Genomic DNA, 27,599 nt, shown 5'->3' with positions numbered 1-27,599 from the left:
TTTAGCGTACTAGGCCACGACCTTTGCTTTTACCGTGAAACAAGGGGAAGTTTACGTCAATTTGACGGACATTCCATTTTTAGCTCCGCTGTCGACTTTGTCGAGCGGAGCTTATCATATGAGTGATTGTCCGTCGTCGTCGTCCGTGTCAATGTTTTACTTTTTCGACTTCTTCTTGAAAACTACAAGCCTGAATGCTTTGATACTTGGTGTATATGTACCTTGGGTAGACCTCTCTTAGGTTTGTTCATTTCATGTTGATATCTTCAATTCTCTAATTTTGGTGAATATTTTTGTCATTTTTGGTAAAAAGTGATATTTTCGACTTCTTTTTAAAAACCGCAAGTGCAATTGCTTTGATATTACATATATAGGTACTACATGTGAACCTCTCTCAGATTTGTTCATTTTGTAATGATATCTTTAATTCTCTAATTTTGGTGAATATTTTTATCATTTTTGGTAAAAAGTGATATTTTCGACTTCTTGTTAAAAACCGCAAGTCCAATTGCTTTGATACTACATATATAGGTACTACATGTGAACCTCTCTCAGATTTGTTCATTTCGTGATGATATCTTCAATTCTCTAATTTTGGTGAATATTTTTGTAATTTTTGATAAAAAGTGATATTTTCGATTTCTTATTAAAAACCACAAGTCCGATTGCTTTGATATTACATATATAGGTACTACATGTGGACCTCTCTCAGATTTGTTCATTTTGTGATGATGTCTTCAATTCTCTAATTTTGGTGAATATTTTTGTAATTTTTGGTAAAAAGTGATATTTTCGACTTCTTGTTAAAAACCAATAGTTCAATTGCTTTGATATTACATATTTAGATACTACATGTAGACCTTTCCCAGATTTGTTCATTTCGTGATGGTATCTTCGATTCTATAATTTTGGTGAATATTTTTGTCATTTTTGGTAAAAAGTGATATTTTCGACTTCTTGTAAAAAACCAATAGTCTGATTGCTTTGATATTACATATATAGGTACTACATGTGGACCTCTCTCAGATTTGTTCATTTTGTGATGGTATCTTCAATTCTCTAATTTTGGTGAATATTTTTGTAATTTTTGGTAAAAAGTGATATTTTCGACTTGTTAAAAACCAAAAGTTCAATTGCTTTGATATTACTATATAGATACTACATGTAGACCTTTCTTAGATTTGTTCATTTCATGATGATATCTTCAATTCTCTAATTTTGGTGAATATTTTGGTCATTTTTGGTAGAAAGTGATATTTTCGACTTCTTGTTAAAAACTGTAAGTCTGATTGCTTTGATACTATACATATTGTTCATTTTCTAATGATGTCTTCAGTTCTTTAATTGAAATGTGCATTGCTAACAGCGGAGCTATCTCAGCTGATAGGCTGCTTGTTTAAAAACTAACGAAGCACACTGTCTATCATCCTCATTTTTTGATTTGCTGATTTCTATTCTGAAAAATCACAGGGAGCCCAGGAACTATGATCAACTGTACGCACTCCCTATGAGGGGGGGAAGGTATCGGCTGGTATCTAGTGTAAGAAATAGACAAGGGATGAAGGCTCCAGCCAGCTCATAATGTTTAAACTGGAAAAAACAGACAAACAGAACGAAAAACATTGAGGTTAGCCTTTCTCAACTGGTTCAAAACCAGTCTTGTGATTGGTTGTTGACAAATGCTGAACAGGCCACACACCTCCAATTGTGCTGTGCGATCGTGCAAACCGTTAAGTATTCGTAAATTGAGTCAATTTGTGTAGTTTTCTTGATTTATTCTGCAGTTATAGGTAAAATATAGATAAGGCTTTGGCGAAATTTGAAAAAGCAACTAATAATCTTCAACCTGGTATTTTTTATAGATTTTATTTTTCATTCTGTTCGTCTGGTTTTCCAGTTTAAAAAATATGAGATGGCTGGAGCCTACATCCCTTGTCTATTTCTTACTCTAGATACCACCCCCCCCCCCTCCCCCGGCGCTCATAGGGAACGCGTACAGTTGATCATAGTTCCTAGGCTCTCTGTGGAAAAATTTGATCCTTTGAAAATGCACCTTAAACTCTAAAAACATGTAAGATTTTCAACACGAACTATTTATTAACAGAGTTTCAACACTATTGTCTGACACTGTTTCACTATGTGGTACATTACTCGGACTTGCAAAATATGCTGCGATCGTACTTCCTTTCATGACTATCGCCTAGTTTCGTTCATAACAAATATGGCGGATACCGTAATACGCATGTGCAGTGTTGAATTGCGCGAAAAACTGCGCCACCAAGAGCTGACAAGCTGTAGAGTCTGTTTTATATTATGGAAAGTTTAGTCGCCGGCCAGATTATTCTTAGTTCGCCAATTGGCGACCTACATATTTTTTTGAATCGCCATTCATTCAAATTAATCGCCATGCCGACCGAAATGGTCGCAATCTGGAGGGCTGATAACACTCCTGCCGACTCCAGGGGCCTGGGCCAGGGTCGCTTAGCCTAACACCAAGGACCCACTTAGTTGTGTGTGCCTTTTCTCCCATCCCGCTAATTCACCGGGCACCAGAGAAAACTTCGACAGGTGCACACCTGCATATTGTCGTTGGTCGCATCCAATTGGCCAACCAAGGCCTACATGTAGTTTCCACTTCTGTTAGAAATGCAAGTCGAAACACCAGTAGTGCTTCCGGACATGCTGTCCCAACCAGACGGCGCACTACCAATGAGCCCAACGAATATCACTTACACACATAGAGGCGCTCAGTAGACCCGCACATACGAAAGTTTTTTTTGAGCAGGCTGCCAACGTCCTGGCCAGGACGAACAGGGATTCCACCAACGCTGTCTACATTTCTAGGTTGCGAGCATAGACTGATTGGTATAGCGGAAAGAAGATAGATCCATACCATCCCTCTATTGGCCAGGTAGCAGACTCCTTTGTCCACCTGTTTGACGAAGTGGGTTTGTCCTACACAGCGATCGTTGGCTACAGGTCGGCCTTGTCCCCCAACATTGAGAACATTTTAGGAACAAGACTAGCCAATTGTCCTATTATTAGAAGACTATTTACTGCTTTCCAGAGATCAAGACTCTGCGATTGTGTAATGTAGGGCGGTAAAACAGTATGTAATACACTACTGATAAAATAAAACCGTTCTTATGCCAATAGTGTGTGTGTGTTGTTATCTGTCCGGGCAAAGCATATCCTGAAACACGCATTGTGTTGATGGCATTATTGCAGAACGCAATCTGAAACAAAAAATGCTTATGCCTTTCTTTCTGGAAAGACTGGAAATCGTTTGATTGACAGCTGCAGCTTTGATGGGTTCACTTTATTCATCAGCATCGTGCACCCTTCAAGTGGTGCAGTAACTGTGTGGAAGATACTGAACTCATCGACCCAATTGTTACACCGAGGTGTCAACGATGTTTAATCACAGTGTAATTATAGCGAGCTTGGATTTGGAGGATAGCGGTTATTCTGTGGGTATATTCATTGGCAGTGTAAATAGCAGGCCAGAAAAATAAGGTAGTGGTTAATCGTGTATGCGGTCTGGACTATGATTTATGTCTTGTTGCATGTCAAGATAAAGAATAAAACATGTATATTTTTACATACCAGTACATGTATTAATGCTTTGATATAATCTTGGATATAATTGATATAAGCAGATACACATGATGTCATAGTAATCAATATTGCTACTTAGTAGCTATCCTGAACCTAAACAAACCCCGGACAACAGTTTGTCGGTTGAGTCTGAGAATAAATGTGACTTTCTCCGGGTCAAATAATCAAACTCCCATGATACTAAGAGTTTAGTTACCTTCTATTTTGTTATTGCCATGAGGTATTTTCTGAATGCATTGTTTGACTGTCTCATCTGTAGTGATGTCCTAGAAGTAGCCTGTCTAAATGAGTGATTGTGTCACATTGCATGAAAATTTGGATTTATAGCATTTTGAAAGAAGAATCATCAAGCAAATTTCAAATCCCTGTATTTTTTGCTGTAGATTCAGCATTATATTTCTCTATGGAGGGAGCTATTTTTTGCCTCTGCAATTGTTCCTCTACACTCTCAGTGTTGATATTATTTATAAGGTTCGACTGGCAATACATCCAACCATAGAACTATTATTTTATTCAACACCACTGCAATCGCCTAGCGCGAGCAGTTGACAAGCTCCCATGTACAAAAATGATGCAAATTTAAAGAATAACCCAATGTGAGGGAGGGGGGTATTCATGGAGGTTGTATTCTTCAAGAAAAAGTCTAACTTCTACATTTCATTTGTTAGTCCCAGTTCAGACTCAGGCACAGGAGTATAGTTTTTTATTCCAGTTTTTATCCGTTCCATTTTCTTTACATCTCTAACATTTTCTCAGAAATTCTGCAGCAGATATCAATGAAACTTTGCAGGTTGATTAACAAGTCTTAGTTGAATATGCACATAATTTTTTTTTCCAGATCTGAAAATCCTAAGTATATTTAAATGAAATGAAATGTCTGGATCAATCACAATCAAACTTCACACATACATCATACATAATTTTATACATATGCACGTCAATTTGTGTCATGTTCTGTTTCAGGATGGCCGAATGGCGGCCATTTTTGTGCTAAAAATCATCAAAATCAAGCATTTTTCGGCTGTTTACAGATGGATTTTGTTCAAAATTGGTATATACGTTAGACATTATAACCCCTTGATGCACATCATTTTGGTGTTTGGATAAGATTAAAAATGGCCGATTGTTTTAATGAATGTTGTTCTAGTGCCATATCTCTGACTTGCTTTGACTGATTATGTTCAAATTTTAAATATTTATTATAGATCATGTCATAGATATACAGATTCATTGGTTTGACGATCCTATTAAAAATGACCTAATGGTGGCTATTTTTGTGCTAAAAAATCAAGCATTTCCCGGCTGTTTACAGATGGATATTGTTCAAACCTTGTATAAGTTGGACATTATAGGACCTAGATGCACATCATTTTGTTTTTCAGATACATGTAAAATTCAAAATGGCCGAATGGCAGGCATTTTAAGTCCCCGTTAAGGCGCAGCCTGAAAAGGGGACTTTATAATTCAGGTTTTGTCAAATGATCGTTTTCCATATTCCGTATTCCATTTTCTGCTTTTCGTCTCCAACATTTTCTCAGAAATTCTGCAGCACATATCAGTAAAATTTGGCAGGTTGATGAACAAGTCTCTGCCAAGTAGGCATGTAATAATTTTCCAGATCTGAAAATCCCAAGTGGGTCTTTTCATGATTTTCATCAAAAATTTCATCAAAAATTACAACTGCGCATGCTCAGAATAAATTAATTACTGTAAAATACTTTATTTTCGCTTGCAACTTGTTTTCGCTATTTTCGCTGAAGGAATGTTTCAGTTAAAATAAAATCCAGTGAATATACCCGTTTTCCTATATTTTACATTCAACTTGTCAAAAATCAATGAAAATAAATTCAATACAAAAAACCCAGAAAAAAGTCTTTTCAGCGAATGATAATTCCAGCTGAAATAAAATATTTTAAAGTAAGTTAGATCTGTAAGTAAGGCTGCTGTTTCACGGCTTGTGATTTCTCCATTGCGTGCAGTACTGTTTATACATGTATTCGGTTCGGCTCAGTGGTCTCATTCACTAGTTACTAGAGGAAGTAGTAACCTTATTTGATTTCAAGAACTTCAAGAAAGCGGCATAGGCGTGTTTGCAAAGGTAAGTTCTCCAGTTTCAGTAAAATTGAATGTATTGGGGTAGGATTGGTGTACATTCCGTGACGTACGGATGTGAATATTATGATAATTGCCAGCTTTATATTCTTGTGAAAAGCCAAAAAAGCAAACAATTGTCTCCAATCTACGAAACTAGTTCGTAAATTGTATACCCTATCAAATTATTGTACATGAACAATTTATTCATGGGGACATAGTTTTCAAGTAAATCGTTTTACGGTCTTTTGCTTGTGTCGCGATTTCTGAAATATCCACAATTCAAGGAAAAAGATCAATTTATTCATTATATAATAGCAGGTTGCCTATGATTATATTCGTAATATCTTATCGCATCGACCATTTACATTCAACCAAAATCATTCGTTTACTAAGTTGAATTTTACTTTATTTTTTGTAAGTTATTATAATCATTGCTGAATAATAATCAACAATTGCAATACTTCGAAAACAAGTAAGTTATTCACTTGCGAAACACAGAATGACCAGATCGTGTTACCGTGATCAGCCTGCCGTGATCATTTACTACCGGTACTAACCACTAAGCAATGTATTCGTGTTTGTATTTATTCGAAACTTCTTTTAGAACATACTTTACTTTTCGTTATCAACAAAATTAGAAAAAAATAATGCATATTACATTTTTTACAATTTCAACATTCTGCGATGCCTATTTTAGAACCAAATTAAGGCCTTTTACTCTTCTCTGAGTGTGACATTTTATAAGTACATGTTATTATGTAATTCATTATGAAAACTGACTAAATTAAATGTGATCTTATTTTTAATTGTTTGAACAAAATTATGATTTATATCGGTAATGATGTTTTCATCCAATATTAATTGTGCAATTGTTAAAATGCCTATCTACATATTTATTGGTTTTGTTTGTCCCCGTTTGGACGCAATCCGAAAATGGGGACTTATGTTTTGACCTCCGTGTGTCCAAGCGTGCGTCCGTGCGTTCGGACCTGTATCTTAACAATGCCTGGACCAATCACAATCAAACTTCACACATACATCATTCATGATATTATACATATGCACGTCAATTTGTTTCACGATCTGATTCAAGATGGCCGAATGGCGGCCATTTTTTGTGCTAAAAATCATCAAAATCAAGCATTTCTCGGCTGTTTACAGATGGATTTTGTTCAAACTTGGTATATACATTAGACATTACGGGACCTTGATTCAAATAATTTTGTTTTTCAGATAAGATTCAAAATGGCCAACTGGCATGCACTGTCATGGTTTATATATTCAAGGCAAATCACTGCATCAATCACATGCAATACAATGCAGTTCAGCAGTTCATTATTGGAAGTATATTTAAATGGATTGGTCTAAGAAAAGAAAAGAAAATTTAAATAGACACAAAGTGTAATGCTGTAACCATCACATCTGCACACAATGGGGACTCTGTCATACATGACTTGTGTTTTAATGAATGTGGTTCTAGTGCCATATCTCTGACTTGCTTAGACTGATCGATTATGTTCAAATTTTAAATATTCATTATACATCATGTCAAAGATAGACGAATATATTGGTTTGACGATCCTTTTCAAAGTGGCTAAATGGTGGCTATTTTTGTGCTAAAAAATCATCAAATATCAAGCATTTCTGGCTTTATGGATGGATTTTGTTCAAACTTGGTACATATATTAGACATTACAGGTTCCTGATGCACATCATTTATTTTTCAGATTGGATTCAAAATGGCTTTCTGGCGGCCATTTTGTTTTAATGAATGGGCTTCTAGACTCATATCTCCGACTTGTTTTGACTGATTATATTTGAATTTTAAATATTCATTATACATCATGTCATAGATAGACAGATGTATTAGTTTGACGATCCTATTTAAAATGGCCGAATGGTGGTAATTTTTGTGCTAAAAAATCATCAAATATCAAGCATTTCTGGCATTTATGGCTGGATTTCGTTCAAACTTGGTCCATACATTAGACAGTACGGGTTCCTGATGCACATCATTTTATTTTTCAGACTGGATTGAAAATGGCTTACTGGCAACCATTTAGTTTTAATGATTAGGCTTCTAGAGCCATATCTCTTAAATGCTTTGTGATTATATTCAAATTTTATATATTCGTTATACATTATGTTATATATATACATGTATTCAAAATGGCTAATTTTGAATGCTGTTCCAGAGCAATATCCTTCAATATGGACAAGTACTTATTTGACGATTAGATACAAATGTAAATCATTTTAATATTAAAAAATCATATTTCTGACATGGTTATATTCCAGCTATATTACTATGAACAAAACTATATATTTTAAATTTGATAACTAGCGGGGACTGTGCCATGCATGGCTTGTTTCTGTTGCCCTGAAATAGACATTTGTAAAAAAAAAAAATTAAAAAATCATGCTTGACATGCAGGACATTTATCCTGTCATTTGTTTTCAACTTCTTCCAATGTAAAATTGGTGAAGCCATGTAAGTGCCTTACAACCATCAACTGTGGAAAACTTGTATGTTATTGAAAATCTTTATTTTGTTGTCTGTGAATTAATATAATATTTGAAATGACTTAATGGTGCAAAATAATCTTAAGCAATTGGTCTTCTGGTGGCACTACACTGCGCATTTATGCACAGTCAGTATCCTAATACGTGATCACTAACATATGATCTCAGCTTACAAAGTGGTTGAAATAAAAACTGAATACAAAAATATAGTCCAGTAACATCTCAAACAAATTTCTGTCTGCTGTGAATACATGTTTTGTTGCATCAAATGAAAAACCCAATTTTATGATAGAGCTTGCAATCTTGTGCATCAAATGCCATACAGGGTCAAGCGATTGATCAATAAAAAATGTGGTTTTATGTATCAGGTCATTGAATGTATCCAAAAACATGGTACCAATGATCTGAAATTTCAGGAGTGCTCACTGAAGGCTTATCAATCTTGCGTATTGTCTTGTGTTAATAGATACAGTTTATGTGTAGAACATGAATCAAACTCTTACACTGTTCAAAAATTAAATTTATTTCATTTTGTATTTCTTTTTTCTATCTAGAATTTTAGTATTCTCAAATTAATTTTAAATATTACATATATCTATTCTGTACCACATGTTCTCTTTAAGCCATCTTTGCTTATACTTATTTTTAACTATGATTTTTTTTTTACAGGCAGCAGCGGTATTTTATATACCCTTCTATACAGATCTATTTGCCCTTTAGTGGCTCATCTGCAATACTGACCTCTAGTGGCTCAACTTTAATATTGCCCTGTAGTGGCTCAATATCAATATAGCCCTGTAGTGGCTCAACATCAATATTGCCCATTAGTGGCTCAACATTAATATTGCCCTGTAGTGGCTCAACATTAATATTGCCCAGTAGTTGCTCAATATCAATATAGCCCTGTAGTGGCTCAATATCAATATAGCCCTCTAGTGGCTCAACTTTAATATTGCCCTGTAGTGGCTCAATATCAATATAGCCCTGCAGTGGCTCAACATTAATATAGCCCTGCAGTGGCTCAACATTAATATAGCCCTGCAGTGGCTCAACATTAATATAGCCCTGTAGTGGCTCAATATCAATATTGCCCTGTGGTGGCTCAACATCAATATTGCCCTGTAGTGGCTCAACATCAATATTGCCCTGTAGTGGCTCAACATTAATATTGCCCTGTAGTGGCTCAACATTAATATTGCCCTGTAGTGGCTCAACATTAATATTGCCCAGTAGTTGCTCAATTTCAATATTGCCCTGTAGTGGTTCAACATTAATAATGCCCTGTAGTGGCTCAACATTAATATAGCCCTGTAGTGGCTCAACATTAATATAGCCCTGTAGTGGCTCAACATTAATATTGCCCTGTAGTGGCTCAACATTAATATTGCCCTGTAGTGGCATAACTTCACTATTGCCCTGTAGTGGTTTATCAATACTGCCCCCTGGTGGCTCATCTTCAATACTGCCCCCTGGTGGCTCATATACAATACTGCCCCTTTGAGGCATATTATTCAAGCACAGTGATATCAATCTTATAAAACATTGTAATTTGAATTTAGTAATATCACTGATAAATATCACTGCACTAAGAAGACAATTATTGTTACTGTGTTCTTGAATTATTATTTTCTCTGAAAATATGGCTTTACTGTATTTACAGTTTATTAATAAATGTTGCTGTATGTACAGTAAATACTTTTTAAACAATAAACCATACTATACTTTTAAGAAATGTTATTTGTACAATGCGAGAATGATTCTATTGCTTGGTGGTGATATAGAAACTAATCCAGGTTCTCTTGATATACAAAGAATGGGATTAACATGTCAAGTCAAAGGAGTTATTAAAGGTACTGAACATAAGGGGTCACTCAGATTTATGAAAGATATGTCTGGAGCAAGTACGTGTATGACAAAAAGTCTTGTTGCACTTGTGTACTCAGAGATTCTGGAATTCTTCAATTATCAGAAAAATATTAGATTACGGAAAATTACTTTATGATGAGGTGTATCCGCATAGACAGAATACTGATTCATCCTCCTACTTGCAGATTTAAGAGTTTGCTTCTCAGTTGAGTTATATCAATTTTGATGTTCTCCAGGTATATTTTACTGATCATTTTATTGTCTCGTGTTTATACTAGCATGCACTGTCATGGTTTATATGTTCAAGGCAAATCACTGCATCAATCACATGCAATAGAGTTCGGCAACGTGATATCACATGCAATGCAATGCAGTTCAGCTAACTTATACAGAATAACCTCATTATTGGTAGTATATTTAAATGGATTGTTAAAATGGATTGGTCTAAGAAAATTTAAATAGACACAAAGTGTAATGCTGTAACCATCACATCTGCACACAGTGGGGACTCTGTCATACATGACTTGTGTTTTAATGAATGTGGTTCTAGTGCCATATCTCTGACTTGCTTAGACTGATTATGTTCAAATTTTAAATATTCATTATACATCATGTCAGAGATAGACGAATGTATTGGTTTGACGATCCTATTCAAAATAGCCGAATGATGGCCATTTTTGTGCTAAAAAATCATCAGATATCAAGCATTTATGGCATTTATGAATGGATTTTATTCAAATTTGGTACATACATTAGACATTATGGGTTCCTGATGCACGTCATTTTATTTTTAAAATGGCCAACTGGTGGCCATTTTGTATTAATGAATGCAGCTCTAGTGCCATATCTCTGACATGCTTTGACTGATTATGTTCAAATTTTATATATTCATTATACATGTATTCAAAATAGCTGATTTTGTTTTAATTAATGCTGTTCCAGAGCAGTATCTCTCAATACTATCAGAAACAAATGTCAATCATTTTAATGTTAAACAATCATCATAATCATATTCCTGACATGTTTATGTTCCAGCTATATTACTATAAACAAAACTATATATCTTAAATTTGATAACTAACAAGGACTGTGTCATTCATGACTTGTTAGTCCCCGTTCGGACGAAGTCCGAAAACGGGGACTTATAATTCGGTCTCTGTCCGTCCGTGCGTCCGTCCAGAGTCATATCTCAGAATCCCTTGAACCAATTCTTTGCATGTGCCTAGTACTTTATGTGGGACATATGCACATGCAGTGGTTTAGCGATTCGATTCAAAATGGCCGACTGGCAGCCATCTTATTTTTTGAAAATTTTGGACATGCTTTATCAGTTTTCATTCAAACTTGGTACATAGATTAAACATGTTAGGATACATGTTCATGACGATTTATTTCACAATTGGATCAAAGATGGCCGACTGGCAGCCATCTTGTTTTTTTGAAAATGTCGTCTTTTGAACATGCTTTGTCAGTTTTCATTCAAATTTAGTACATAGATCATACATGTTAGGATATATGTTCCTGACCGTCAGTGAGTTCCTGAGTCTGTCCATCCGTCCATGTGTCCGTCCGCCCCTCAGTCTGTCCAGAGTCATATTTCAGAATCCTGTAGAACGATTCCGTTCATTCTTTGCATGTGCCTAGTACCTTATGTGGGACATATGCACATGCAGTGGTTTAGCAATTCGATTCAAAATGGCCGACTGGCAGCCATCTTGTTTTTTTGAAAATGTTGTATTTTGGACATGCTTTATCAGTTGTCATTCAAACTTGGTACATAGATTATACATGTTAGGATACATGTCCATGACGATTTATTTCGCAATTGGATCAAAGATGGTTGACTGGCAGGCATTTTGCCGTGCTCTGTCAGTTTTTATTCAAATTTGGCACATACATGTACATGTACTTTATACATGTTAGGATGCATGTCCATGAAAATTTGTTTCAAAATCTGGTCAAGGATGGCCGATTGACAGCCATCTGACCTTTTGGCCTTACTACTATATTCCCACAATTTATGTACCATTTTCATTCGTATTTGGCTCATACATCATATCACTGTTTCATAATCAGATCATGCAAAAATAAATATTGTAGAATTGTACTCAATGACAGGTGTTAAAATGCAAAAATAAATATTTTAGAATTGTACTCAATGACAGAAGGTGTTAAAATGCAAAAATAAATATTTTAGAATTGTACTCAATGACAGGTGTTAACATGCAAAAATAAATATTGTAGAATTGTACTCAATGACAGGTGTTAAAATGCAAAAATAAATATTGTAGAATTGTACTCAATGACAGGTGTTAAAATGCAAAAATAAATATTTTAGAATTGTACTCAATGACAGGTGTTAAAATGCAAAAATAAATATTGTAGAATTGTACTCAATGACAGAAGGTGTTAAAATGCAAAAATAAATATTTTAGAATTGTACTCAATGACAGAAGGTGTTAAAATGCAAAAATAAATATTGTAGAATTGTACTCAATGACAGGTGTTAAAATGCAAAAATAAATATTTTAGAATTGTACTCAATGACAGAAGGTGTTAAAATGCAAAAATAAATATTTTAGAATTGTACTCAATGACAGGTGTTAAAATGCAAACATCAATATTTTAGAATTGTACTCAATGACATAAGGTGTTAAAATGCAAAAATAAATATTTTAGAATTGTACTCAATTACAGAAGGTGTTAAAATGCAAAAATAAATATTTAGAATTGTACTCAATGACAGAAGGTGTTAAAATGCAAAAATAAATATTTAGAATTGTACTCAATGACAGAAGGTGTTAAAATGCAAAAATAAATATTTAGAATTGTACTCAATGACAGAAGGTGTTAAAATGCAAAAATAAATATTTAGAATTGTACTCAATGACAGATGGTGTTAACATGCAAAAATAAATATTTTATAATTGTACTCAATGACGTAAACTGTTAAAATAGAAAAGGCAATATTTATTGTATGATGCACAGACCTGATTAGTTTTTAGTGCTATTAAGTGCATATTAATTACCTACTTTGCATAATAATTAGTTGATTTTTAGCTTTCCCACCAATATCTGATTTCTCTCTCCCCCTCCCTCTCATCTTCTTCCTGGTCCAAACCTCTCAGGTTAGAGAAGTGGCTGTATTGAATATTCTAATTATATACTCTCAATTATAACCCTTTCTACAAGAGAGTAAAGCTTTCTTTAAATAAAAAAATGTATGTCATGTCAGTAAAACAATTCCAAAGAGTATATTGATTTTATGTCATAGCCTCGATGTTGTCAATAGTTGTACATTGATGCTGTGTTAACAAAGAAATCACTTTGTTTAACCTTTGAACCAGTCAGTTGACCTATGAGTTCAAGATAATCTAAAATGGTATCTGTTCTTAAACAAGATTCTAAATAGCTCACATGTTAAGAATATATCGATTACGTGGAGTGAAGTAGAAGATCGCTTATTAGGTACCATCCAAAACACTGAGCGGTTATCAGGTTCCAGGCATCCAAAACAATGAGGGGTTATCAGGTTCCAGGCATCCAAAACATCGAGCGGTTATCAGGTGCCAACCATTCAAAACACTGAGCAGTTATCAGGTGCCAACCATCCAAAACACCGAGCAGTTATCAGGTGCCAACCATCCAAAACACCGAGCAGTTATCAGGTGCCAATCATCCAAAACACTGAGCAGTTATCTGGTGCCAATCATCCAAAACACTGAGCAGTTATCTGGTGCCAATCATCCAAAACACTGAGCAGTTCTCTGGTGCCAATCATCCAAAAAACTGAGTAGTTATCAGGTGCCAGCCATTCAAAACACTGAGCGGTTATCAGGTGCCAGCCATTCAAAATACTGAGTAGTTATCAGGTGCCAGCCATCCAAAATACTGAGTAGTTATCAGGTGCCAATCATCCAAAATACTGAGTAGTTATCAGGTGCCAGCCATCCAAAATACTGAGTAGTTATCAGGTGCCAATCATCCAAAATACTGAGCGGTTATCGGGTACCAGCCATCCAAAATACTGAGCGGTTATCGGGTACCAGCCATCCAAAACACCAAGCGGTTATCAGGTGCCAGTCATCCAAAACACTGAGGTGTTATCAGGTGCCAATCATCCAAAACACTGAGCAGTTCTCTGGTGCCAATCATCCAAAAAACTGAGTAGTTATCAGGTGCCAGCCATTCAAAACACTGAGCGGTTATCAGGTGCCAGCCATTCAAAATACTGAGTAGTTATCAGGTGCCAGCTATCCAAAATACTGAGCAGTTATCAGGTGCCAGCCATCCAAAACACTGAGCAGTTCTCTGGTGTCAATCATCATAAAAACTGAGTAGTTATCAGGTGCCAATCATCCAAAACACTGAGCAGTTATCAGGTGCCAGCCATTCAAAACACTGAGCGGTTATCAGGTGCCAGCCATTCAAAATACTGAGTAGTTATCAGGTGCCAGCTATCCAAAATACTGAGCAGTTATCAGGTGCCAGCCATCCAAAATACTGAGTAGTTAGGTGCCAGCCATCCAAAATACTGAGTAGTTATCAGGTGCCAATCATCCAAAATACTGAGCGGTTATCAGGTGCCAACCATTCAAAACACTGAGTAGTTATCAGGTGCCAGCCATCCAAAATACTGAGTAATTATCAGGTGCCAGCCACCCAAAATACTGAGTAGTTATCAGGTGCCAATCATCCAAAATACTGAGCGGTTATCAGGTGCCAATCATCCAAAACACTGAGCAGTTATCAGGTGCCAGCCATTCAAAACACTGAGCAGTTATCAGGTGCCAGCCATTCAAAACACTGAGTAGTTATCAGGTGCCAGCCATCCTAAATACTGAGTAATTATCAGGTGCCAGCCATCCAAAATACTGAGTAGTTATCAGGTGCCAATCATCCAAAACACTGAGCGGTTATCAGGTGCCAACCATTCAAAACACTGAGCAGTTATCAGGTGCCAACCATTCAAAACACTGAGCGGTTATCAGGTGCCAATCATTCAAAATACTGAGTAGTTATCAGGTGCCAATCATCCAAAACACTGAGCGGTTATCAGGTGCCAATCATCCAAAATACTGAGTAGTTATCAGGTGCCAATCATCCAAAACACTGAGCGGTTATCAGGTGCCAATCATCCAAAATACTGAGCAGTTATCAGGTGCCAGCCATCCTAAACACTGAGCGGTTATCAGGTGCCAATCATCCAAAATACTGAGTAGTTATCAGGTGCCAATCATCCAAAACACTGAGCGGTTATCAGGTGCCAATCATCCAAAATACTGAGCAGTTATCAGGTGCCAGCCATCCTAAACACTGAGCTAACCATTAGGATAAGCCAGGCTGTTAGACTGCAATCCAGCGGCGATTCTTAATTTGCTCTTTTGAAAGATTATGTATGACCCTTCAACAAATCATATTGTGAGGTTTCTAACAACAATAGAACCTAAGCAAAGTAATGTTATGCAAATACCATCTATAATGTTTTGAAATTGTATTCCTTCAATACATTTTAGATTCTAATCGACAAACCTCACCCAGTGGAGTTGAAATACGTGTTCAGTCGGCATCTAGTGGCACCAAAGCAGTAGCATTTGAAGAATCTGCAGCCATGAAAGCTGTTGTGTTTGGAGATGATGATGATAATGATAATGACAACAATGATTCAAGCAGCTCATCAAGGTAGTGTTGTATTTACCAAGATTTGTACCTCTTGTTGACTCCCGTGTGCGAAGCACAAAAAGGGAGTTGTTGCAGTTAGGTACATAGATGTCATAGGACACTGCACAAACCTGATAGTTTTTAGGGTAATATCAGTACATATTAATTACCTAATTTGCATAATTAATTAATTTTCAGCTTTTGATATTTCAAGTAGTAATCATCACATTTCAATGACACTTGGTACATAGTTACTTAAGGACTGTGCAGACCCCTGATTAGTTTTTGGGTAAATATTTGTGCATATTAATAACATAATTTACATAATTAATTATTTTTCAGCTTTTGATATTTCAAGTTGTAATCATCACATTTCAATGACACTTGGTACATAGTTACTTAAGGACTGTGCAGACCCCTGATTAGTTTTTGGGTAAATATTTGTGCATATTAATTACCCTATTAGCATAATTAGTTAATTTTCAGCTTTTTTCCTGATATCTCAAGTACTAATCATCGTATTTCAATGAGACTTGCTACATAGATCTATGCAGAGACCTGATTAGTTTTAATTGGATATTAATTACCTAATTTGCATAATGTTCCAGAACCACGAATTGGATTTTAATGAAGCTTTTAAAGAGAACTATGCAGAGACCCAATTAGTTTTTGGTAAATATTTATGCTTATTAATCAACAAATTAACTTAATTAATTAACACTGATATCTCAATTACTGATCATCACATTTAAATAAAATTTGGTACATAAATGCTCTAGGACAATAGACAGGCCAGATTAATTTTGGGTTAAAATGTGTTCATATTAATTCTCTAATTAGCATAATAATTCATAATTTTTTTGTTCTGTTCTGTTTATATTAGTTACCTGATTTACATAATTAGTTTTCAGCTTTTCCATCAATATCTCGTGTACAAGTAATTTTGAATTAATTTTTAATGTGTCTTCAATACTCTCAGCACACAGGAGTTATTTCTAAGCTTTCTTTGATTATTCCTGGTGCTTGTATACGTCTGCTGCTGCTACATGACTTTGAAAATGTGTGCTGGTCTCTCCATGCAATGCCATGACTTTGAAATTGTGTGCTGGTCTTTCCATGCAATGTCATTGCTTTGAAATTGTGTGCTGGTCTCTCCATGCAATGTCATTGCTTTGAAATTGTGTGCTGGTCTCTCCATGCAATGCCATTGCTTTAAAATTGTGTGCTGGTCTCTCCATGCAATGTCATTGCTTTGAAATTGTGTGCTGGTCTCTCCATGCAATGTCATTGCTTTGAAATTGTGTGCTGGTCTCTCCATGCAATGCCATCGCTTTGAAATTGTGTGCTGGTCTCTCCATGCAATGTCATTGCTTTGAAATTGTGTGCTGGTCTCTCCATGCAATGCCATGACTTTGAAATTGTGTGCTGGTCTTTCCATGCAATGTCATTGCTTTGAAATTGTGTGCTGGTCTCTCCATGCAATGTCATTGCTTTGAAATTGTGTGCTGGTCTCTCCATGCAATGCCATTGCTTTAAAATTGTGTGCTGGTCTCTCCATGCAATGTCATTGCTTTGAAATTGTGTGCTGGTCTCTCCATGCAATGTCATTGCTTTGAAATTGTGTGCTGGTCTCTCCATGCAATGCCATCGCTTTGAAATTGTGTGCTGGTCTCTCCATGCAATGTCATTGCTTTGAAATTGTGTGCTGGTCTCTCCATGCAATGTCATTGCTTTGAAATTGTGTGCTGGTCTCTCCATGCAATGCCATTGCTTTAAAATTGTGTGCTGGTCTCTCCATGCAATGTCATTGCTTTGAAATTGTGTGCTGGTCTCTCCATGCAATGTCATTGCTTTGAAATTGTGTGCTGGTCTCTCCATGCAATGTCATTGCTTTGAAATTGTGTGCTGGTCTCTTCATGCAATGTCATTGCTTTGAAATTGTGTGCTGGTCTCTCCATGCAATGTCATTGCTTTGAAATTGTGTGCTGGTCTCTTCATGCAATGTCATTGCTTTGAAATTGTGTGCTGGTCTCTCCATGCAATGTCATTGCTTTGAAATTGTGTGCTGGTCTCTCCATGCAATGTCATTGCTTTGAAATTGTGTGCTGGTCTCTCCATGCAATGCCATTGCTTTAAAATTGTGTGCTGGTCTCTCCATGCAATGTCATTGCTTTAAAATTGTGTGCTGGTCTCTCCATGCAATGTCATTGCTTTAAAATTGTGTGCTGGTCTCTCCATGCAATGCCATTGCTTTAAAATTATGTGCTGGTCTCTCCATGCAATGTCATTGCTTTGAAATTGTGTGCTGGTCTCTCCATGCAATGTCATGGCTTTGAAATTGTGTGCTGGTCTCTCCATGCAATGTCATTGCTTTGAAATTGTGTGCTGGTCTCTCCATGCAATGTCATTGCTTTGAAATTGTGTGCTGGTCTCTCCATGCAATGTCATTGCTTTGAAATTGTGTGCTGGTCTCTCCATGCAATGTCATGGCTTTGAAATTGTGTGCTGGTCTCTCCATGCAATGTCATTGTTTTGAAATTGTGTGCTGGTCTCTCCATGCAATGTCATTGCTTTAAAATTGTGTGCTGGTCTCTCCATGCAATGTCATTGCTTTGAAATTGTGTGCTGGTCTCTCCATGCAATGTCATTGCTTTGAAATTGTGTGCTGGTCTCTCCATGCAATGTCATTGCTTTGAAATTGTGTGCTGGTCTCTCCATGCAATGTCATTGCTTTGAAATTGTGTGCTGGTCTCTCCATGCAATGTCATTGCTTTGAAATTGTGTGCTGGTCTCTCCATGCAATGTCATTGCTTTGAAATTGTGTGCTGGTCTCTCCATGCAATGTCATTGCTTTGAAATTGTGTGCTGGTCTCTCCATGCAAATGTCATTGCTTTGAAATTGTGTGCTGGTCATTGCTTTGAAATTGTGTGCTGGTCTCTCCATGCAATGTCATTGCTTTAAAATTGTGTGCTGGTCTCTCCATGCAATGTCATTGCTTTGAAATTGTGTGCTGGTCTCTCCATGCAATGTCATTGCTTTGAAATTGTGTGCTGGTCTCTCCATGCAATGTCATTGCTTTAAAATTGTGTGCTGGTCTCTCCATGCAATGTCATTGCTTTGAAATTGTGTGCTGGTCTCTCCATGCAATGTCATTGCTTTAAAATTGTGTGCTGGTCTCTCCATGCAATGTCATTGCTTTGAAATTGTGTGCTGGTCTCTCCATGCAATGTCATTGCTTTGAAATTGTGTGCTGGTCTCTCCATGCAATGTCATTGCTTTGAAATTGTGTGCTGGTCTCTCCATGCAATGTCATTGCTTTGAAATTGTGTGCTGGTCTCTCCATGCAATGTCATGGCTTTGAAATTGTGTGCTGGTCTCTCCATTCAATGTCATTGCTTTGAAATTGTGTGCTGGTCTCTTCATGCAATGTCATTGCTTTGAAATTGTGTGCTGGTCTCTCCATGCAATGTCATTGCTTTGAAATTGTGTGCTGGTCTCTCCATGCAATGTCATTGCTTTGAAATTGTGTGCTGGTCTCTCCATGCAATGCCATTGCTTTAAAATTGTGTGCTGGTCTCTCCATGCAATGTCATTGCTTTGAAATTGTGTGCTGGTCTCTCCATGCAATGTCATTGCTTTGAAATTGTGTGCTGGTCTCTCCATGCAATGTCATTGCTTTGAAATTGTGTGCTGGTCTCTCCATGCAATGTCATTGCTTTGAAATTGTGTGCTGGTCTCTCCATGCAATGTCATTGCTTTGAAATTGTGTGCTGGTCTCTTCATGCAATGTCATTGCTTTGAAATTGTGTGCTGGTCTCTCCATGCAATGTCATTGCTTTGAAATTGTGTGCTGGTCTCTCCATGCAATGTCATTGCTTTGAAATTGTGTGCTGGTCTCTCCATGCAATGCCATTGCTTTAAAATTGTGTGCTGGTCTCTCCATGCAATGTCATTGCTTTAAAATTGTGTGCTGGTCTCTCCATGCAATGTCATTGCTTTAAAATTGTGTGCTGGTCTCTCCATGCAATGCCATTGCTTTAAAATTATGTGCTGGTCTCTCCATGCAATGTCATTGCTTTGAAATTGTGTGCTGGTCTCTCCATGCAATGTCATGGCTTTGAAATTGTGTGCTGGTCTCTCCATGCAATGTCATTGCTTTGAAATTGTGTGCTGGTCTCTCCATGCAATGTCATTGCTTTGAAATTGTGTTCTGGTCTCTCCATGCAATGTCATTGCTTTGAAATTGTGTGCTGGTCTCTCCATGCAATGTCATGGCTTTGAAATTGTGTGCTGGTCTCTCCATGCAATGTCATTGCTTTGAAATTGTGTGCTGGTCTCTCCATGCAATGTCATTGTTTTGAAATTGTGTGCTGGTCTCTCCATGCAATGTCATTGCTTTAAAATTGTGTGCTGGTCTCTCCATGCAATGTCATTGCTTTGAAATTGTGTGCTGGTCTCTCCATGCAATGTCATTGCTTTGAAATTGTGTGCTGGTCTCTCCATGCAATGTCATTGCTTTGAAATTGTGTGCTGGTCTCTCCATGCAATGTCATTGCTTTGAAATTGTGTGCTGGTCTCTCCATGCAATGTCATTGCTTTGAAATTGTGTGCTGGTCTCTCCATGCAATGTCATGGCTTTGAAATTGTGTGCTGGTCTCTCCATGCAATGTCATTGCATTGAAATTGTGTGCTGGTCTCTCCATGCAATGTCATTGCTTTGAAATTGTGTGCTGGTCTCTCCATGCAATGTCATTGCTTTGAAATTGTGTGCTGGTCTCTCCATGCAATGTCATTGCTTTGAAATTGTGTGCTGGTCTCTCCATGCAATGTCATTGCTTTGAAATTGTGTGCTGGTCTCTCCATGCAATGTCATTGCTTTGAAATTGTGTGCTGGTCTCTCCATTCAATGTCATTGCTTTGAAATTGTGTGCTGGTCTCTTCATGCAATGTCATTGCTTTGAAATTGTGTGCTGGTCTCTCCATGCAATGTCATTGCTTTGAAATTGTGTGCTGGTCTCTCCATTCAATGTCATTGCTTTGAAATTGTGTGCTGGTCTCTTCATGCAATGTCATTGCTTTGAAATTGTGTGCTGGTCTCTCCATGCAATGTCATTGCTTTGAAATTGTGTGCTGGTCTCTCCATGCAATGCCATCGCTTTGAAATTGTGTGCTGGTCTCTCCATGCAATGTCATTGCTTTGAAATTGTGTGCTGGTCTCTCCATGCAATGCCATGACTTTGAAATTGTGTGCTGGTCTTTCCATGCAATGTCATTGCTTTGAAATTGTGTGCTGGTCTCTCCATGCAATGTCATTGCTTTGAAATTGTGTGCTGGTCTCTCCATGCAATGCCATTGCTTTAAAATTGTGTGCTGGTCTCTCCATGCAATGTCATTGCTTTGAAATTGTGTGCTGGTCTCTCCATGCAATGTCATTGCTTTGAAATTGTGTGCTGGTCTCTCCATGCAATGCCATCGCTTTGAAATTGTGTGCTGGTCTCTCCATGCAATGTCATTGCTTTGAAATTGTGTGCTGGTCTCTCCATGCAATGTCATTGCTTTGAAATTGTGTGCTGGTCTCTCCATGCAATGCCATTGCTTTAAAATTGTGTGCTGGTCTCTCCATGCAATGTCATTGCTTTGAAATTGTGTGCTGGTCTCTCCATGCAATGTCATTGCTTTGAAATTGTGTGCTGGTCTCTCCATGCAATGTCATTGCTTTGAAATTGTGTGCTGGTCTCTTCATGCAATGTCATTGCTTTGAAATTGTGTGCTGGTCTCTCCATGCAATGTCATTGCTTTGAAATTGTGTGCTGGTCTCTTCATGCAATGTCATTGCTTTGAAATTGTGTGCTGGTCTCTCCATGCAATGTCATTGCTTTGAAATTGTGTGCTGGTCTCTCCATGCAATGTCATTGCTTTGAAATTGTGTGCTGGTCTCTCCATGCAATGCCATTGCTTTAAAATTGTGTGCTGGTCTCTCCATGCAATGTCATTGCTTTAAAATTGTGTGCTGGTCTCTCCATGCAATGTCATTGCTTTAAAATTGTGTGCTGGTCTCTCCATGCAATGCCATTGCTTTAAAATTATGTGCTGGTCTCTCCATGCAATGTCATTGCTTTGAAATTGTGTGCTGGTCTCTCCATGCAATGTCATGGCTTTGAAATTGTGTGCTGGTCTCTCCATGCAATGTCATTGCTTTGAAATTGTGTGCTGGTCTCTCCATGCAATGTCATTGCTTTGAAATTGTGTGCTGGTCTCTCCATGCAATGTCATTGCTTTGAAATTGTGTGCTGGTCTCTCCATGCAATGTCATGGCTTTGAAATTGTGTGCTGGTCTCTCCATGCAATGTCATTGTTTTGAAATTGTGTGCTGGTCTCTCCATGCAATGTCATTGCTTTAAAATTGTGTGCTGGTCTCTCCATGCAATGTCATTGCTTTGAAATTGTGTGCTGGTCTCTCCATGCAATGTCATTGCTTTGAAATTGTGTGCTGGTCTCTCCATGCAATGTCATTGCTTTGAAATTGTGTGCTGGTCTCTCCATGCAATGTCATTGCTTTGAAATTGTGTGCTGGTCTCTCCATGCAATGTCATTGCTTTGAAATTGTGTGCTGGTCTCTCCATGCAATGTCATTGCTTTGAAATTGTGTGCTGGTCTCTCCATGCAATGTCATTGCTTTGAAATTGTGTGCTGGTCTCTCCATGCAAATGTCATTGCTTTGAAATTGTGTGCTGGTCATTGCTTTGAAATTGTGTGCTGGTCTCTCCATGCAATGTCATTGCTTTAAAATTGTGTGCTGGTCTCTCCATGCAATGTCATTGCTTTGAAATTGTGTGCTGGTCTCTCCATGCAATGTCATTGCTTTGAAATTGTGTGCTGGTCTCTCCATGCAATGTCATTGCTTTAAAATTGTGTGCTGGTCTCTCCATGCAATGTCATTGCTTTGAAATTGTGTGCTGGTCTCTCCATGCAATGTCATTGCTTTAAAATTGTGTGCTGGTCTCTCCATGCAATGTCATTGCTTTGAAATTGTGTGCTGGTCTCTCCATGCAATGTCATTGCTTTGAAATTGTGTGCTGGTCTCTCCATGCAATGTCATTGCTTTGAAATTGTGTGCTGGTCTCTCCATGCAATGTCATTGCTTTGAAATTGTGTGCTGGTCTCTCCATGCAATGTCATGGCTTTGAAATTGTGTGCTGGTCTCTCCATTCAATGTCATTGCTTTGAAATTGTGTGCTGGTCTCTTCATGCAATGTCATTGCTTTGAAATTGTGTGCTGGTCTCTCCATGCAATGTCATTGCTTTGAAATTGTGTGCTGGTCTCTCCATGCAATGTCATTGCTTTGAAATTGTGTGCTGGTCTCTCCATGCAATGCCATTGCTTTAAAATTGTGTGCTGGTCTCTCCATGCAATGTCATTGCTTTGAAATTGTGTGCTGGTCTCTCCATGCAATGTCATTGCTTTGAAATTGTGTGCTGGTCTCTCCATGCAATGTCATTGCTTTGAAATTGTGTGCTGGTCTCTCCATGCAATGTCATTGCTTTGAAATTGTGTGCTGGTCTCTCCATGCAATGTCATTGCTTTGAAATTGTGTGCTGGTCTCTTCATGCAATGTCATTGCTTTGAAATTGTGTGCTGGTCTCTCCATGCAATGTCATTGCTTTGAAATTGTGTGCTGGTCTCTCCATGCAATGTCATTGCTTTGAAATTGTGTGCTGGTCTCTCCATGCAATGCCATTGCTTTAAAATTGTGTGCTGGTCTCTCCATGCAATGTCATTGCTTTAAAATTGTGTGCTGGTCTCTCCATGCAATGTCATTGCTTTAAAATTGTGTGCTGGTCTCTCCATGCAATGCCATTGCTTTAAAATTATGTGCTGGTCTCTCCATGCAATGTCATTGCTTTGAAATTGTGTGCTGGTCTCTCCATGCAATGTCATGGCTTTGAAATTGTGTGCTGGTCTCTCCATGCAATGTCATTGCTTTGAAATTGTGTGCTGGTCTCTCCATGCAATGTCATTGCTTTGAAATTGTGTTCTGGTCTCTCCATGCAATGTCATTGCTTTGAAATTGTGTGCTGGTCTCTCCATGCAATGTCATGGCTTTGAAATTGTGTGCTGGTCTCTCCATGCAATGTCATTGCTTTGAAATTGTGTGCTGGTCTCTCCATGCAATGTCATTGTTTTGAAATTGTGTGCTGGTCTCTCCATGCAATGTCATTGCTTTAAAATTGTGTGCTGGTCTCTCCATGCAATGTCATTGCTTTGAAATTGTGTGCTGGTCTCTCCATGCAATGTCATTGCTTTGAAATTGTGTGCTGGTCTCTCCATGCAATGTCATTGCTTTGAAATTGTGTGCTGGTCTCTCCATGCAATGTCATTGCTTTGAAATTGTGTGCTGGTCTCTCCATGCAATGTCATTGCTTTGAAATTGTGTGCTGGTCTCTCCATGCAATGTCATGGCTTTGAAATTGTGTGCTGGTCTCTCCATGCAATGTCATTGCATTGAAATTGTGTGCTGGTCTCTCCATGCAATGTCATTGCTTTGAAATTGTGTGCTGGTCTCTCCATGCAATGTCATTGCTTTGAAATTGTGTGCTGGTCTCTCCATGCAATGTCATTGCTTTGAAATTGTGTGCTGGTCTCTCCATGCAATGTCATTGCTTTGAAATTGTGTGCTGGTCTCTCCATGCAATGTCATTGCTTTGAAATTGTGTGCTGGTCTCTCCATTCAATGTCATTGCTTTGAAATTGTGTGCTGGTCTCTTCATGCAATGTCATTGCTTTGAAATTGTGTGCTGGTCTCTCCATGCAATGTCATTGCTTTGAAATTGTGTGCTGGTCTCTCCATTCAATGTCATTGCTTTGAAATTGTGTGCTGGTCTCTTCATGCAATGTCATTGCTTTGAAATTGTGTGCTGGTCTCTCCATGCAATGTCATTGCTTTGAAATTGTGTGCTGGTCTCTCCATGCAATGCCACAGCATCTGATAAAATATATAATGATACTATTGATTATTGTCATTTTAGTTCCAGTGAAGAAGAAGAATCCATTTCCAGACCATCCACAGTATCATCTTCAAGTTCCAGACCTGCTGTAACATCTATGACTCGTACAAGACCCATACAAGCACATGTAGCAAGGCCTGTTGTGGTGCAATATGAAACTATAGTCGGAGGATACAAGTCGTTGCTGTGCTGCAAACCATCAGGTCATGACTCTTGCCTGGTGAAAGGACCCAGTAGAGAACACTTAATGTGAGTTCAAGATGATACAAAAGAAAGTACTGTTAAAATCCTATTATAAACCGCATACCAAATAGTAACCGCACCCCCAATTTCGGCTTCAGTGTTAAAGAGTTCTCAACAAAAATTGAAAACATGAAAAGTACCTATTACTAACCGCACCCCCAATTCAACAAGACCGTGACCGACTTTGTTTCAACGAGCTGGTACATAGTTCCTAATCCTATTCATTTTGTTTCGACAACGTGCCTAAAAATATTCACACCTCTTTATTGTTCAGTAGTGTTTAGGATGTCAAACACGCAGTGAAACTGCTTTTGTCTTGTGACAACTTGTGTCAATACTCCTTTTGAATACGTCCGTGTGTCGCAAGTTTTCGACAATGAGCTGTTCTCACCGAAAAACTGTTAAATTCTTTTTCAATGCTCAGTTTATCTTTCGAAAACAACTAATTTCTTGATTTAAAAAAAAAAAAGTCGCGTCGTTTTCCCATGGAAATCAAAGCCAAAAGATCGCACTACTTTATCCGTAAATCGCTTCCGGGTTTCGTTCACCATGAAGTCGGTGATCTGTCATTAACATATTTAAATGAACTGAGGTAATTTGAACACGTGGGCACCATCCAGCGTTTTGATTGGTTAATTAGCGACTTGACCTATCGGTCAAGTAATGTCTCGTGTGCATTCAAACTACATGGCGGATGTCGCATCGATCCTTTACATGTGACCGAAATAATTCGCTTACGGTGAAACTAAGTTGAATTTTACTTGCATTTGATAACAATTCAACGAATTTAATTTTCGTGCGTTGTTATAATCACTACTGAGTAATAATCAACAATTTTAACAGTTCGAAAACAAGTAAGTTATTCACTTGTGAGCCGAAGCATGGCCGGATTGCGTTACCGTAGCCACGATACTGTACTTTTTAGTGCCGTACCATGATCATTTTCTACTATAAAGCAATGCATTAATGTTTGTTTTCATTTGAAACTCCTGTCAGAATATACTTTCCGTTACGAAGAAAATAAAAAAAAATGCATATTACATTAAATGTATTTTTTTTTTTCATGTAAACAGTTTTTTTGTGACCTGAGGCTTATCACTCTTCCCGGACATCTAAATTGGAGTTACGCTTATATTCAAAAGATTGTACGATGTATTGTTTGTTTTGTGCGAGTGATGTGGGGAAAAAATGACCACGCCCATTTAGTGATTGCAATATGTCCCTAATATAAACCGCACCCCGAACTTGAGCTGTTGATCCCAATTTTTTATTTGATACATTGTAATATAAACCGCGGTTTATAATAGGATTTTAACGGTAGCCATAATTGCTATTGTCATAAACCATACAATGATGATCATATTTTATTTAGACGGAGTACATGTGTTGTCACAATCCTATTTGTATGTGCCAGTTTCTATCAGCCCGAATGTCACTATTGTCTCTCCTGTCTTTTTCAGGAGCCTGACATACATTTATACCATAAAAACTGTAATATCAGATAAGACTCAAAATGATGGCAGCCATTTTGTTTTAATGAATGGGCTTCTAGAGCCATATCTCTGACTCGCTTTGACTGATTATGTTCAAATTTTATATATTCATTATGTTATAGATGAATACATGTATTCAAAATGGCTGATTTTGTTTTAATTGATGCTGTTCCAGAGCAAAACAATCATCATAATCATATTCCTGACATGGTTATATTCCAGCTATATTACTATAAACAAAACTATATATCTTAAATTTGATAACAAACGGGGACTGTGCCATGCATGGCTTGTTCAGTTCATGATTTCAGGTATGCCCCTGATGAAATAAAGGGTAAATTGCACTGAACACAAAATCTTTCACACTTTCAAAAAATACCAATAAAGGACAATGTAGTTTAACTATGTTTTAAGTATTTTTTCAAATACTATGATAGTAATATTATATTTCATTGTATGTTACAGATCTGAATACACAGTACAGCTTGGTCCTAATCCAGAGCTACAACATGGCCCAGATGCACAAAATGTATCGGGTCCCATCGAGAGAAGTAAAAAAAAGAAAGAAAAACTTGCATGTGGACCTCAAGCCAATCTGTGCAGAGGTCCTCAGTATAGTAATATAGGTTCCATGTATAGTACAATTTCAAGTTAAATCAGTGGCTATAATTTGGCAACTATAGGAAGGATATTACTAATTAGTATAATTATTATTATTTAAATGTATTTATTCATTCTACTTAGTTGTTAAACTTAATGCAATGTACTTGGTGTTTAATCATGAAATTGTTAAAGCGTGGCTCCGCAAAACCAGGGAGTGCATCATAGGAAATGTAATTTGCATGGTCTGCCCAGTTTACTTGGTACACAGCTGTTATCATTTCAACCGAAGGTGTTAATTCCGTAAGCTAACATCATGCATTACGCTATTTACGACTTTATTGAACCGCGTTTAACACTCACCCACCCGCAATCTTATGAAAGCAGTTTTCTTACTTGCATCATGGAGCTTCTTATTTAGTTCCGTGCTTGTACTAAACAGCGCATCATGGTTTATTTGAATGACCTACACAATGTATACATGTAGTATCGCA

General features: G+C 37.4%; 1 protein-coding gene across 2 annotated transcripts in view; it reads left to right on the top strand.

Moving 5' to 3' along the window:
* Positions 1–27,342, top strand: part of LOC100369920 (uncharacterized) — a 72,908-nt gene extending 45,566 nt beyond the window's left edge. For both annotated transcript variants that reach the window (XM_085501564.1, XM_085501563.1), the window contains exons 7-9: positions 15,618–15,783; positions 24,791–25,018; positions 26,971–27,342. In XM_085501564.1, the coding sequence (XP_085357690.1) occupies positions 15,618–15,783; positions 24,791–25,018; positions 26,971–27,160 (584 nt within the window). In that variant the 3' untranslated portion in view covers positions 27,161–27,342. The remainder of the gene's footprint in view (positions 1–15,617; positions 15,784–24,790; positions 25,019–26,970) is intronic.
* The last annotated feature ends 257 nt before the right edge of the window (positions 27,343–27,599 follow it).

This window comes from Saccoglossus kowalevskii, chromosome 7 (assembly GCF_978046115.1).
Source record: "Saccoglossus kowalevskii chromosome 7, keSacKowa6.1, whole genome shotgun sequence".
Classification (NCBI taxonomy): domain Eukaryota; kingdom Metazoa; phylum Hemichordata; class Enteropneusta; family Harrimaniidae; genus Saccoglossus; species Saccoglossus kowalevskii.
Note: the sequence above shows the minus strand (reverse complement) of the source record. Positions and strands in the feature narration are given on the sequence as shown.